Below are 15549 nucleotides of genomic sequence, written 5' to 3'. Positions count from 1 at the left end.
CAAATCAACAGAGTAACCATTATTCTTTCAGAAGGAGAGAAGAAATCTAGGGTAATTAGAGGGGGGAGGGGGAGAGATTGGACAAGGGGCATAAAGAATAATTATGATTTGCAACAATATATATGCTAGTAATATTGATTTGATCAACATATCTCAATGGTGAACCCCCAAAATATGTATAATCAATTGATTCAATAAAAATTAAAAAAAAAAAAAAAGAATCCTCCTGTCACAAATGTATTAAGAGGAAAAAAAAGCAATAAATCGTTTTTAGAAATCTTGTAAATGTGGTTTTCCTTCAATTTGTCATGCTACCATAAAGCTAACAATGTAATCAAATATTAGAAGGAAATCTAAACATACCATTTGTCACTTTTATAATCAGTAAAAAACAAAGTTAATGAAAAGATCATTTTTCTCTCAATTTATGATAAGACCAGACCCAATTAAAGTAAAAAATACTCGATTCTGTACATAAGCGTGTCAAAAATTAAATTCATACCTAATAGTCTATAGCAATTATAAAATTTCTATAATAAGATACAACTGAAGAAATCTGTGTCACATTTCATTATAAAATCAAAAGATATATCAGAATAATCTAATGAAATAAGTTTTATCTCTACACATAAAAATATCTATAGTAAAAGGAAAAATATTACATCACACTTAATAAAGACAATGAAATCATATATACTTCTACAGCTGTCCTGTAGGTTGCTATTTATTAACAAATTGTGTTCTTCAACATTGATTTCTAGTGCCCAATACCCTTTGTTGGACTTGTCTATATGACAATTTACCACACAGCTCTGATTGTAATTTATATCTATCTTTAAATCATAAGCTCCAGCCAAGAAGAAATAAGAGCTTACTGAAAATATAAGCCAATGGCCTGAAAATATAACACGGCATGGATTTCCCTCTAGGATTTCCTGATTGTTTCACTAGTACTCACTATTCATCATTATAGGTCTTAAACTTGGACCTGATAGATTATCAAATTACTTGTTTTTCCAGAAATATTTACCCAGATAGGAGCTTTAACACAAAATAGAGCAATAAGCTTTTGATAAGTTTGCCAACCAAAGAATGCAATCAAATGCAACAAAATAGCATGTGCTCCAAAAACCAACAAATTCCAGCCAGAGCAAAGTCACTGCAATTTCCCTTATCCACAAGGGTCCACTGAGAAGGCATTTAACTAGTCACAACCTAATGCCTACCAGCTAAAGCAGCATCCTCTTCACTTTCTGAGCCATATTGAAGTGCCATGGTAATTGCCGATAAACGACCCCCTTGGACTGCTCTTTTATTCCTACAAAGAAAAACAAGCAATTAGAAGACACAGAAAGATGTTACAATAATTCGGTTACTTTACAGGAATAGGAACTGTTAACAAAGCATTAATATAAAAGAAAAACAATTTCCATTCAACTGCCTTCTTAGTTATCTCAGTACTTCTTAATATTCCTCATAATCAATCTTAGCCAAGAAAATAATTTTCTTTTCTCCAGAAAAGTGGTAGTGGTGGTGGAAAGCCTACAGTAGGTTACTTTCCATTTGCTTTTTACTTAAATGTAGCAATACTCCTTTACTGTATGGAAAATAAGGATTCAATCACAATTACTGGTAATTTTCTTCTAAGATGCTCATATTTTACAATGACACAAATTTTGTTATGAACACAAAACCTATTAGTATTTAATCCCACATTTTATTGGTAACTAATATTACATACTACCTGAAGATGATGCTTAAGCATTGTCTGAGAGAAAGGTAGGGCCTACGATAGCACCTCAAGCTTTTAAATAAAGCATTTGATAACAAATTCTCACAATAAGCCAACTATTCCCAAAAATATGACTTCAAGATGGGCATCAAAAAAAAAAAAAAAAAAAAAAGAAGATAGGCATCAGGCAAACACTAGTATGCCTATTTTCATAAGCATGGGTCAGTTCTCAGACCAAACACTCTCTGTCTCACCGGTAATACTTGCTAGTGGGATTTCTCTCTTCACCAAGGCTGCCTTTACTGTGCGAAGGACCTGTCAGCCTGGTTGAAGCCAAATTTGATGGAGTCCTATCCAGAGATGAGATAAAAAGATCAGAAACTTGATAGCTGAAATCAGAATGCTGGGTAAACAAATAGGAGACAACCATTTTCTTCTTTCCTTAATAGAAATGCTAAAACATTTCTGAGCCTCTATTATGCAGCAGGCTCTGCTCCAGGACCGGAGGACTCTGCAGAAGAGAACAGACCAGGGAAGGTCCTAGAGAACTTATGGTCACTGCAGAAGAAAGCTTCACAAGTAGTCATGCAACCTTCCCACTTCAGGTAGGAGGAAACAGAATCCCACAACTAAGACTTGTTCAAAGTCATAGTTCTAAGACAAGTAAAATCCAGGATGAGACTTTAGATCTCCTGACACCTGACTAAATACCCTTACTACAAATATAAATATATACTACTGTATAATATATACAAATACCATATATGTGTACATAATATATATTATACACGTAATACATATTACATACATATATACTCATATTTATATAAAGCAATAAAAGTATATATTAATGATAACTCATAAAAAAAATACTTCCTTTCTTGGTTAGAGCACGGCTTTATAACACCAAGGTCATGGGTTCATATCCCCATACCAGCCACACACACACACACACACACACACACGCACGGACGCACACGCACGCAAGCATGCATGCGCGCACACACGCACACACACGATGTTTCCTTTTAAATAAAGCCCTTCAACTGCAATGAAGGGGCTAGGTAAGAGCTGCCTCAAGTGTATATATAATCTTGAAATGCAACATAAATCTTTTTTCCCACTGAACTGATCTCACTAACTAGAAAATTTGGCAAATATAAAGGCACAAGGATTTTAGACATTTTTTAACCTACCTCATTCGAAGGCTTGACTTAGCCATTTCATGATGTTCAATCTCTGCCTTTTTCATATAAAATATTTTTTTAATTGAATTTGCATCCTGTGAAGATAAAATTATTTGGCTTAAAAAAGGAATAGAAAAAAGGAGTTTGAAATGCCCTCACTCATACACTAGGCACCATCCATGGCACTCTTTCTACTTCGAGACTTCCATTCAGTAAATTCCCAATGAAGTATTCAAGAAATTCCTACAAGAAATTATTCATTATAGGACAATGAAACTTCTAAGAAGGAACTGCAAAGCAATGAAAGTCATTTTACATTGTGTATTACACTACACATATATTGTGCTTTATATTTACGAAGTTTAAATGCATGGATTAAATCAATATTTAACTAAAAAATGAATCAAAAACTAACCTTGTCTAGGATAAAGATAGACATTCAGATGAATGAAATGGAACCAAGAATCCAGAAATAAACACATACACCTATCATCAATCGATTTTCAACCAGGATGCCAAAACAATCAAATGGGGAAAGAACTGTCTTTTCAACATATTGTACTGAAATAATATCCCATATAAAAGAATGAATTTGGACTCCTACCTCACATACACAAAAATTGGTTAAAATTGGATCAAAGATCTAAATGTAGGAGCTAAAATCATAAAATTCTTAGAAGAAAAGATAGGTGTAAATCTTCATGACTTTGGATTAGGCAGGGAATGGTTTCTTTGATATGACACCTAAAACACAAGTAACCAAAGAAAAAATAGATAAACTGAACTATATCAAAATTAAGAACTTTTGTACATCAAAGGACACTATCATGAAAGTGAAAAGACAAGAGAATAGGAGAAAGTATTTGTAAATCATATATCTGATAAGGATTTAATATTCAGAAAATATAAAGTATTCTTACAACTCAACAATAAAAAGATAAGTAACCCAATTAAAAAAGGGCAAAGAATCTGAACATACATATCTCCAAAGAAGATATATGAATGGCCAATATGCACATGAAGAGATGTTCAGCATCATTAATCATTAGGGAAATGCAAATCAAAAATCACAATGATGGGGCCAGCCCATGGCTCACTTGGGAGAGTGTGGTGCTGATAACACCAAGGCCACAGGTTCAGATTCCTATATAGGGATGGCTGGTTAGCTCACTTGGGAGAGTGTGGTGCTGACAACACCAAGTCAAGGGTTAAGATCCCCTTACCAGTCAGCTTTAAAAAAAAAAAAAAAAAATCACAATGACATCCCACTTCACACCCACCAGGGTGGCTATAATAAATAATAAAAACAAAAATGGAAAACAAGTGTTGATGAAGATGTGAAGAAATTGCAACACTTGTACATTGCTGGTGGGAATGTAAAATGGTACAGCTACTCTGGAAAACAGTTTGGCAGTTCCTCATAAAGTTAAATATACAGTTACCACATGACCCAGCAATTCCATTCCTAGGTATGTACCCAAGAGAAATGAAAATATACATCCACATAAAAACTTACACATGAATGTTCAAAGCATAATTATTCATAATAGCCAAAAAGTAGAAGCAAACCAAATATCTAGCATCTGACGAACGAGTAAATACAGCATATCTATACAATAGAATATTCTTCAGCAATAAAAAGAATGAAGTACTGATATATACTACAACATGGATGAACTTTGAAAACATTATGCTAAGTGAAGAAATCCAGCCACAAAGAAATCCATACAGCATATTGTATGATTACATTTATATGAAATGTCCAGAATAAGCAAATGTATAGAGATGAAAAGAAGAATGGTGGTTGCCAAAGGCTGGTGCAGTTGGGGGAAATAAAGAATGACAGCTAATTGACTGAAGTTGTAATTTTGCAACTCCGTGAATATATTAAAAACTGTTAAACTGTATACTTTAAATGGGTTAAACGTATGGTATGTGAATTATATCTCAATAAAGTTGTTATATAACAATTATAGACTCTAAATTAAAGTTATATACTATTATCAATAAAAACAGCAATGACAAAAAACTAACCTTGAATACTTGAGAACCAGGCTCATTATAAGTTTTGGCATTTTTTGCTAGGAGATCTATATCTTTGGCCATTGCATGAATACTTTTGTAGCTTCCATTCTAAAGTAAATAACAAAATATAGCAGTTTCTCTTAACAAGAGTTAATCAGTAAAATCTTTTAAAAAAAGAACTCCTCATAACTTTAAATTGTTACAATATCCCATGACTTTATTAGAAAGTACATAAGTGAACAATATGTAAAGTCATTTTCTCTTTTATAAATTATTACTACTACCCATTTACAGAGAAGTTTTTGACATAAGTAGTAAAACCAGAGCTACAATATTCTCATAAAAATAACTTACAATTTAAAAAAAAATCAAATAAGGCAAGAGTCTTATTTAGTAAACATGTTGCGCTTACTATGTGCCAAGTGCTAATCTAAGTGCTTCATGAATACTAACTCATTAAAGTGGACTTAACAGCATTAAGTAAAACATCAGTCCAGCACAGAGACTAACATTTTATGAGTGCCTATTATGTGCAAGAGTTCTCATATTCTAAAGTTTACTCAATCCAAAATAACCTAGGGCTACTCATATAGTTGCCTCAATTTACAAAGGAGAGGAAGGAGGGACACACTCTAGGAAAAAGGTACATATGACAAGTACACAGAAATGAAAAGGACATGTCTTGGAGAGAATGAGATAACCAAATTAAGTGGAGTGGAGGCTGGGGAAGGGTAAAACTGTAAGTACAAGCTTAGGTAAGGACAAAGGGCACAGAATCCAGAGAGCCAAGCAAAGGAGAGTAGTTGGTTATGTGCCGTGTGGGACTACCCAACATCTGAGTGTCCTTCGTATTTGGAGAGAATTCCAGCACAGGTGGTAGGGAGGGCCCTACCTCTTACCATGAGGATGAAAGTGGGCAGAGACAGTCACTTTGACAGCAGCCTAGCAGTCAGGGCAAAGGGAAATAACCATGGGCCAGTTAATTCACACTTGGGTCTTGAGGGACTAAAGCAATAGCCAGGGAATGGCAGGAATTCAATCCTGACTCCTGCAGGGGAGGAGAGTCTAGCAGTGGGAACAGCAAGTATCCAGGGCTCACAGTGGCAAATGACAGTGGTAACAGCAATAGCACCACAAAGCAGCTGTGCATGATCTCAGCTATACCATGAACATCCATTAGTACTGCCTATTACCTAAAGGCTAGTTCCCCAGCCTTCTATCCCAGCAATTCCATGAGCTATCCAATACCTTTTCACAAACTCTCTTTCTGCTTAAGTCAGTCAGAGTTGGTTATTGTTGAACTGGTACAAGGAGTTGTGACATGCTTTAGGAGGCATTAGAAAACAAGTTACTGAAGTCTGTGAGCAGTGGAATGGCAGGAAGCCAAGGTCAGGAAGCAAGATGTAGAAAGGACTAGAGAGCTTTTTGTCAGGGAGGTAGGAAAGATTATTTCAAATACTTTGGACATAAGAGAACAAGGATCTTGATTAGGAGTGATGGCAAAAGAAGGTAACTCTGTGACTTTTGGAAGGAAGAAGGGACAAGATAAGGTGAGAGGTCAGAGAAAGAAGACAGGGGCTGAAGTAGAGGTGTTTAAAGATTTGATTTGTTTTTCAGTATTATGAAAACATCACCCCTCAGATAGATGTTAGAAACCTCAGGGATTTCAGAGACTTCAGTCATTCTCAGTAGCAGTTATTGGGCTGCGTTAAAAACCAGATGTTACACTAGGGAATCTGTATTTTAACATTTTGTGAAAATGTATCTATGTTACCAGTAGTTACTACATTGTTACTCTTTACTACTTACTCTCTTACAATTTAAAGCCAGAGAAGTTTCTCCCTCCTGGCAAATCTCATTTCTCAATGAGACCATGTATGTAACACATTAAGTTTTAGTCTCATCTCTCCATGAGACTATGTAACTTACTCTTTACTACTTACTCTCTTACAATTTAAAGCCAGAGAAGTTTCTCCCTCCTGGCAAACCTCATTTCTCAATGAGACCATGTATGTAACACATTAAGTTTTAGTCTCATCTCTCCATGAGACTATGTAATACATTAAATTTTCCTTTTTGGTTCATCTCCTGAGAGCAGCAAACCCTCCTTACCCTGGGAGGATCAGTGACACATTTACTGGGGCCTCACCCTGTAAGTGCTATGTGAGATGCTTTATAATACATTATTATTGACCTTTATGACTTTGCAAAGTGGCAATACTATACCCAATGCACAGCAGAGGAAGGAAGCAAGTCACCAGAACAAAGTGACATAGCTAGTAAGAAGCACACACAGGAAAAGAACCACATCAATTCTACTCTAAAAACTAGATTTCTGATATAATTCAGTTCTTTCTTCCTATACTTTCCTTAATGTCTCATCATCATATTTTAAATCCTAGCCATTCATTCAATTCAATGAATATTTACCGAGCATCTACTCTGGGGAGAGACAGTAAGTGTAGGAGTTAAGAGCATAGACTCCCTTACGGAGACATCTACTTCCTTGTTTTCTAAAAGCCCTAAGAAAGACCACAGGCCAATCTGCTCTAAATTGAATATGGTTACACATGGTCACTCATACCTGTATCCTCTGGGCAATGGTCTTGAGATCTATAGGCTCCTTAATTATTGCATAATAGTCTGGATATTGCTGGAAGACAAAAACCCAGGCATGCTCAATAAGTGAAAGTATCCAGCCAATGAGAAAACAAGGAAGCACATCAACAATCTGTTGCTCAACCAACCAGTTGAGCAGCTTTGTGAGATTCAAGACTAAAGATACAGCTGTACAGCATATTGTCTGTTTTGAAGTAAAAAAGAATTTGATTGTAAAAAGCTTCATGAAATATCCAACAGCATAACAAGTTGACCAAAAATCAAAAGTTGGTCTTCTCAGGTGGGAGAGGTTCAGGGGAAGTCAGACTGTGTCCTCCAGTCTCTTCCTACTGTTCAAACCCTTTTGAAGCTCAAACAACAACAAAAACATGAGGCCAGAGCTTTCCCTCAATTACTGGGCTTAAGGAATGATTTCAACGATGCTTCATCTTATCTGATCCCTCAATTTACAAGGAGTAGGCTTAAGAAAACAGTGGTGTAAATTGAGGGATCATATGAGCTCAAACTCCTTTCCTGCCCACTCTTTTCACCAGTTCTCCTTCTGAGAGACAGTTTAGAAGACAAATTATGGCAAGGCCATCTAGCATAGGGTATAGAGTAATCCAAGCTGTTGGCCCACATATTCCTATTCCACCGCTCCCACTCAACCAGGCTGCTTGGGAAAGACTTAGAAAGAAAAGGTCAAAACTGCCCTGCCCGCCAGGTCTCAATCCCTGTTGTCTTTCAAATTATCATGCCCCAAAGGACCAATGGGAACTCCTGATGCACAGTGTGCCTGAAGGCTCCTCTGGAATAGGGGAACTAGATATTTATTTAATTTTTTAAAAAAAATTTTTATTGAATCAAAATTGATTATACAAATTTTGGGGGTTCAACATTGAGATATGTTGATCAAATCAATATTACTAGTATATATATTGTTACAAATCATAATTATTATTTATGACCCTTTTCCAATTCCTCCCCATCCCCCTTTCTCTCCTCCTCCCCCCTCTAATTACCCTAGATTTCTTCTCATCCTCTGGAAGAATAATGGTTACTCTGTTGATTTGCTGCCCAAATGATCTGTCCAATGCTGAGAGATGTGATCAGGTCCCCCAATACTATCACAGAACAGACGCCTCTTCCGTCACTATGAAATGGGCTCTGTGGAGACAGACATCCTCCTCCTTTCTTTATCTCTGCTGGTGACTCTCCTTGTGTTAACGCACTCCAGTGGCTGGCGGACCATGTGCATCATTGTTGTGGTGTCTAGCCACCTTCACGGCAGCCATGGTTATCATGGTGGTTGTGGTGAGCCACCTACATGGAGATGTTTTTAGCATGCTCCTTGATGCTGGTAGTGTGCCTGGTTGTGGAGAATGTCCAATCCCCAGCTCCATACCTCGGGTCCCCGGGCAAGCCTCGAGGCACTGGTGTGGGTGTCTGGTTGTGGGAGGGGGGTCCAGTCCCCTTCTCCATGCCCCAGGTCACACCCCAAAGGACTAATGGGAACTCCTGATGCATGGTGTGCCTGAAGGCTCCCCTGGGATACGGGAAGTAAATACTGATGTTTTATTGCTCCAAATCACCCTTGGTAGTTTGATCACTACTGATTATCTCCTGTAGAGTAAGAATGTCTTGAGTAAAGACTGTACTTCTTTTCTTATAATTGTTTTTATTGTAGTAAAATAATGGAAATTTACCATTTTATCCATTTTTAAGTGTACAGTTTCTGACATTGAGTATATTCACACTGCTATGCAATCATCACCACCATCCATCTCCAGAACTTTTTAATCTTGCAAAAATGAAACTCTGTACTCATTAAACAATACCTCCCCAATCCCCCTAGCACCTGGCAACCACCATTCTACTTTCTCTCTCTATGATTTTGACAATTCTAGGTACCTCGTATAAGAGGAATCATATAATATTTGTCTTTCTGTGACTGGCTTATTTCACTTACTGTAGTATATTCAGGGTTCATCCATGTTGTAGCATATGTAAGAATTTCCTTCCTTTTTAAGGCTGAATAATACTCCATTGTATACATATACAACATTGCTTATCTATTCATCTGTCAATGGATACTTTAGTTGGTTCCATGTTTTAGCTATTGTGAATAATGTTGCTATAAATACAGGTATACAAATATCTCTTCAAGACCCAGATTTCACTTTTTTGGGAGTACAAACCCAAAGTGAAATTGATGCATAAAATTCTATGTTTGATTTTCTGAGGAACTGTCACACTGTTTTCTTAAAGTTTTAAATTGTATGACCAATATAATCATTATATCTTCCTAATCAGATCCACACTTAGGATAGCAGTGGTCATATGCTTTATTTCTTATGTTATAATTCTCCTACAACTAGTCAAGATACATCTTTAAATAATTAATCTTGTCAATGACATGGGGAAAGTGGCATGCCACTTATCAGTCAACAAGCAATTCTTGCACACCTATAACACACTGGGTTCCAACTACAAGGCAGGGATACAAAAGTTAATACGGCATGGTCCCTGTCCTCAAGAAATTCAGAGAGTAGGGAAAGAGACAGATACAAAAGTAAATGATCACAATGGGGCTAAGTGCTATAGTGGAGTACTTCTCAAAGTATATCCTTATCTAGAAATATAAAAATACTAGGCCATAGAAATGTTTGCAGTTTCATAGGATAATGTGAGTCAAATCTATAGCTGTGTTAATTATCTTCTGGGTGTGAAGAAATAAGGGGCTGTAATACTTTTTAAGGGTCTCATCCAAAAAACCTGTTCTTTTAGGGGTAGAAGAGTACATAATTTGTCTCTCTTCTCCATCACCAGGAGATCAAGAAGAACTAAGGGAGGAAAACTCATTTATCTTCCTCTCAACCTGTCTCCTGCACGAAGAGAAAGTTTCCTCTTTCTTATAAATAAAAGGTTTAGTTAAAGTGCTTATTTTATCACTGAAGAATTACCAATCTTGGAAACAACCCAAATGGATGAATGGATAATCAAAATGTAGTATATACAAACAACGCAATATTATTCAGCCTTAAAAAGGAAAGAGATTCTGATACATACTATAATATGCATGAATCCTGAACATATGCTAAGTGAAATAAGCCATTTACAGAAGTACAAATATTGTGTAATCCCTCTTATATGATGTACCTAGAATAGTCAAAATCATAGAGACAGAAAGTAGAATGATGGGTGTCAAGAGCTGGAGGAAGGCAGAAGTGGACTTAGTGTTTAAAGTGTATGGAGTTTTAGTTTTGCAAGACTGAGAAGTTCTAGAGATGGGTGGTGGTGATGGTTGCAAAACAACGTGAATATACTTAATGCCACAGAATTATACACTTAAAAATGGCTAAAATGATTAATTCTATGTTACATATACTTTACCACAATAAAAAAACATACAAAAATAATTACCAACCAAAAAAACAAAAACATATACATTTTTAAAAAACACACACAACATTCTGGTCAAGTAAAATGACAGATCATATCCTTTGTGCTTGGTACTGAGGCCACAAGGAGGCTCTCTTGGCTGCCTGCAACATCTCCTTTTTCTTTTTTTTTTGTCTTTTTTTGTGACCGGTAAGGGGAACGCAACCCTTGGCTTGGTGTCGCCCGCACTGCGCTCAGCCAGTGAGCACACCGGCCATCCCTATATAGGATCTGAACCCGCGGCGGAAGCGCTGCTGCGCTCCCGAGTGTGCCACAGGGCCGGCCCCAACATCTCCTTTTTAACCATACTTTATTTACCAATAACTAATAAAATTCTTGAAGTACTTAAAAAAAAATCAAACACTTTAATTCATCTGTCTTTAACTGTGTCACTTACCACTTTAGAAGGCAGTTTCTGAAAAAGTTCACTAATGAGATGTCCTGATGGATTTGTGGCTACAACTATAGCTTCAAGAAGCTGTTCCAGGATCTCCTTCAAGTAACTTGGAGAAGACTGGGCAATGGGGAAGAAGGGAGAGAGAAGGAGAGAGAGAAGAAAAAAGCACTTTGTGAGAGAAATCAGTAAATAATTGCCAAATATTAAATAGCTTCTAAAATTGTAAAGCTGGTTAGAACATGGTGCTGATAACACCAAGGTCCAGGGTTTGATCCCTGTACTGGCCAGCCACCAAAAATAAATAAATAAATAGAGATTGTAAAGCAAATTCAAGTTGCTCAAAAGAGCAACTTTAAGTAGTCTTATTTTAAGTACAAGTGTCAAGAATACCATAGAAATGCTTTGATGCTAGTATTCTGGTAGGACAATGACTACTTAATTAGAGTTGGGACTGCACTTTTAACCATGAGGTGCTCTGCCAGGTATAACAACTGAATTCAAGTTATGTCAGAATTGATGCACACCATTTCTGGACACAGATGTTGTACCCCTAGAATGACCTACGTGAAACTAATGAGGCTCTTTATATTATTTCTGTAACTAAATCTCTCGGATCAGTCCTTTTACTGAACTCTATTCCATAGTAAACACTGGAATAGCAAAGTTCAAGCATCATATGTGTGAAATGATGGAAATACAGAACTTTTTAGGGTCTGAGCAATTGAGCTAGAGAAAACATGCCCCGTAACACTTGGCCTTAATATTTATTCACATTTATTGAAGTCTTGGTATTATGGTAGGACAATGACTACTTAAGTAGAGTTGGGACTACGTACTTTTAACCATGGGGTGCTCTCCCAGCTCTAACTGAATTCAAGTTATGCCAGAACTGACTGGAGATTAAGCAAATTGAGGGATACCATTTCTGTTCTTCAGACTGACTGGCTTACACTTAGCATAGACACTGTTTCAACATGGGAAAGTATATGCCCCAAAGAGTACTAGGTTAGGAAGGATCTGAGTTTGAAGCAAGTTTCTACAGTGAGCTATTGGATGTCTCACTCAAGGTTTATATTAAATGATACTTCTAGTCCAAACCATGTTTTTTGCATATAAAATAAAGATTAATGGTTATTTCTGGTTTAAATCATAAAAGCACTAGTATTTTTATCCTATTACAACAGAAAATGTTTTTATTTAGTACAATCTCAGTTGTTTTTTTTTTTCCTTTTTGTCTTTTTTCGTGTCTGGCAATGGATCGCAACCCTCAGTGTCGCACCCGTACCGGACCGGACCGGCAACGGGATCGCAACCCTCCCAGTATCGCAACCCTCGGTGTTGCCCCCGCACCTCGCTCAGCCAGTGAGAGGGAGCCAGTCTGTATGTGGGATCCGAACCCTCAGCGGGAGCGCCGCCGCACTCCCAAGCGGTGCACTGCTACAATGCGCCACCGGGCCGGCCCTACAATCTCAGTTTTAAGGTACAACATTAACTCCACAGAGAGGGCACTAACATTTCTTGGGTCTAGCACAATGCCTGGCAATAACAGACACTCAATAAATATTTAACATATAAGACATGTGATTTGGTCAGAGTCCCCAACTACATATGCTTAGAGAAACAACACAGCACAGATGAAACTAAAATTCCCATGTGTAAGTCATTTACTTCCTAGCTACAACATGGTACCACAGAGTTAACTTCTAAAAGAGGAGAAGTACATTCTGCAGTCAAGACTCCATTCCTCCCAACCCAACCAGCTATTTTAGAAATGTGTTGTGGATGACAAAGGGAGTAGAGTATATGAATATATTCACACAACCTATTCCCACAACTGGGAAATCTCCAAGGAAATCGTTCTTGATTTAAAAATTAGAAGCCTGAAAATTCCTTCTCCCTTCACAAGAATCATAGGGCTAGAAAGAAGCTTGGGAGCTATAAATATGAACATGCATGATCCTCCCAATTTCTCATCAATTATGCATTACAGAAAAAAAAAAAATACAGGCAAGTCCTAAATGTAGACATTTTTATTTTTTGACTAGAACCCTGAAGGCTTATAGCAAAGCTGGGGCTTCTGCAGGCAATGTTCTGCCCAAGGAAGCATGGGCTAAGTTGCTTCTTCTGTATTCTAACAGAAAGTAAAATTCCAAAGAATCCCTACTGTTAATCACTTTTTATCTCATTCCAATCACTTAATTTCTTTTAAAGAATATAAAAAGCCCCTAGGAACTATATTTTGAGACCCCAAGAAGTAGTTATATTTTTGAGAAATTCACCACCACTGCTTCTTTCTGTGCTGGAGTTCCAGTGAAAGGCCTATCTAGGTAATTTATGGAAGAAAGGGGAATGCTCTGCTTTGTGTTTTTTTAAATTTAGCTGCAGAAGAGAGTGGTGATTCCCTCTACTATTCTTTTCTCTCTCTCTTTTTTTTTTCTGGCAGCTGGCCAGTATGGAGATCCAAACCCTTGACCTTGGTGTTGCAAAGCTATGCCCTAATCAACTGAGCTAACTGGCTAGCCCACTTTTTCATTTTTCAAACTGTTTTCATTCAGCAAATATTTATCAGTACCCACATGTCAAATACGATCTAGATGCCCAGAATAGGTGAACAAGGTGTTATCTTTTGAGGAGCTATCATTCTATTTGGTGGAAGACAGAAAATAAACATGTAAACTAATAAACAAGTTATTTCACATATAGTTATAACAATTAAAAAAAGGAAAAAAAAAACAATTAAAGACCATAGAACACAGTGATGTGACAGCCAAGTGGGGGGTGAAAAGGAGGAGTGGGGAGCAAGCAATTTAGACAGGGTGGTCAGGAAAGTCCTCTCTCAGTTGACACCATTTTAACTGATGTTAGAATAATGAAAAAGGGCCAGTCAAAGGAAGAGCCAGAAGAAACACGTTTTAAGCAGAGGTAAGAACTGCAATATTCCAGAGACAGGAACACACTTGGCATGTAACCAGTTTAACCTACAAAAATATTCCTGAGGGCTCGCCAGTTAGCTCAGTTGGTTAGAGTGCAGTGTTACAACACCAAGATCAAGGGCTTGGATTCCTGTATTGGCCAGCCACCAAAAAAAAAAAAAAATCCTAACTATGGTGATTCCACTGACTCTCCAACATTTAATGACAACATTTTCTACCCTTACATAATGTTTCAATCTAGCAATATTAACTACTCCTTGATAATATCAAGATTCTCTTTAAAACTGAGTGAGAAATATGCATTAATTAAGAGCAATTCATGAAAACAACCATGCATGGCACACATTGTCCAGGATGTCCTAGGACCCCTTGAAATTGGAGTAAAGCTCTCCAGCTGAATGTCCATTTACCCTCCCAATTACAGATGCAACTGCACAGGAAGCCCAGCTGCCCACAATAGCCCAGAGGAAATCACAGGCAGGGGCCCTGTTCACCTTCCAATAGACCACCTATCACTGGTTCCAGCTGCATACTTACTCCTTCGGTCACTGTGCCTTGACTGTCTTGTGCATCTTCATCATCATCTTCGTCATCTGCTTCTCCTTTCTGAACAAACTCATTTCTTGTTCGAAGGTACAAATCCCAGAGTTTGCAAGCAGCTTTATATTCAGGAGAATCTGGCTGTACATTAGCAAAGAGAAAAGAAAAAATATCACTTCCGTACTTTATTACAAGTCAATTCTACTTTTAAAGCACCCTGGTTCCAATAAAGACTGGTATTTTAAGAACAACTTTGGAAACTCTATTACAAATTTTAAAATCCTTATGATTTGGAAATACATGGGCATCAATCTTTCTCCTGAGAAACTAAGTGTATGTTTTAAAGGCATTTTGAAATCAAATTATTTACTTATCTATGTTCTATCTCATTACACAAAGACTTGAGGCTGAAGATAAATGATTTGCTAAGTTAAAACTATTACTAATACACTAAGAAAGACAATTTAAAGGATAAGATCTGATTTAAAGGACAGAAGCTAATGACTGCTCTGATATTACTTCTATTTTTAAGCTATTTAATATCTTGTCTGAAGATTTCTGTTCTTGAAGGAAACAAGAAACTTTCTTGTAAAAGCAATATTGGATGCAATGCTTAAAAAACAAAATAAAACTTTGAAAATGCATCCATGAGCTGCCAGTAAGGAGCAAGGATGCTCATAAAAGTAAGGAGTAAAA

General features: G+C 37.0%; 1 protein-coding gene across 1 annotated transcript in view; it reads right to left on the bottom strand.

The window, feature by feature from the left end:
- PBRM1 (polybromo 1) overlaps window positions 1-15549 on the bottom strand; it is a 116379-nt gene that overhangs the window by 89456 nt on the left and 11374 nt on the right. The window contains exons 5-11 of the mRNA XM_008572572.1: window positions 14851-14994; window positions 11381-11497; window positions 7529-7597; window positions 4954-5052; window positions 2929-3014; window positions 1987-2082; window positions 1227-1318 (exon numbers count right to left, since the gene is read on the bottom strand). Of these exons, the coding sequence (XP_008570794.1) occupies window positions 1227-1318; window positions 1987-2082; window positions 2929-3014; window positions 4954-5052; window positions 7529-7597; window positions 11381-11497; window positions 14851-14994 (703 nt within the window). The remainder of the gene's footprint in view (window positions 1-1226; window positions 1319-1986; window positions 2083-2928; window positions 3015-4953; window positions 5053-7528; window positions 7598-11380; window positions 11498-14850; window positions 14995-15549) is intronic.

Source organism: Galeopterus variegatus, unplaced genomic scaffold, assembly GCF_000696425.1.
Source record: "Galeopterus variegatus unplaced genomic scaffold, G_variegatus-3.0.2 Scaffold806, whole genome shotgun sequence".
NCBI classification, from domain to species: Eukaryota; Metazoa; Chordata; class Mammalia; order Dermoptera; family Cynocephalidae; genus Galeopterus; species Galeopterus variegatus.
Note: the sequence above shows the minus strand (reverse complement) of the source record. Positions and strands in the feature narration are given on the sequence as shown.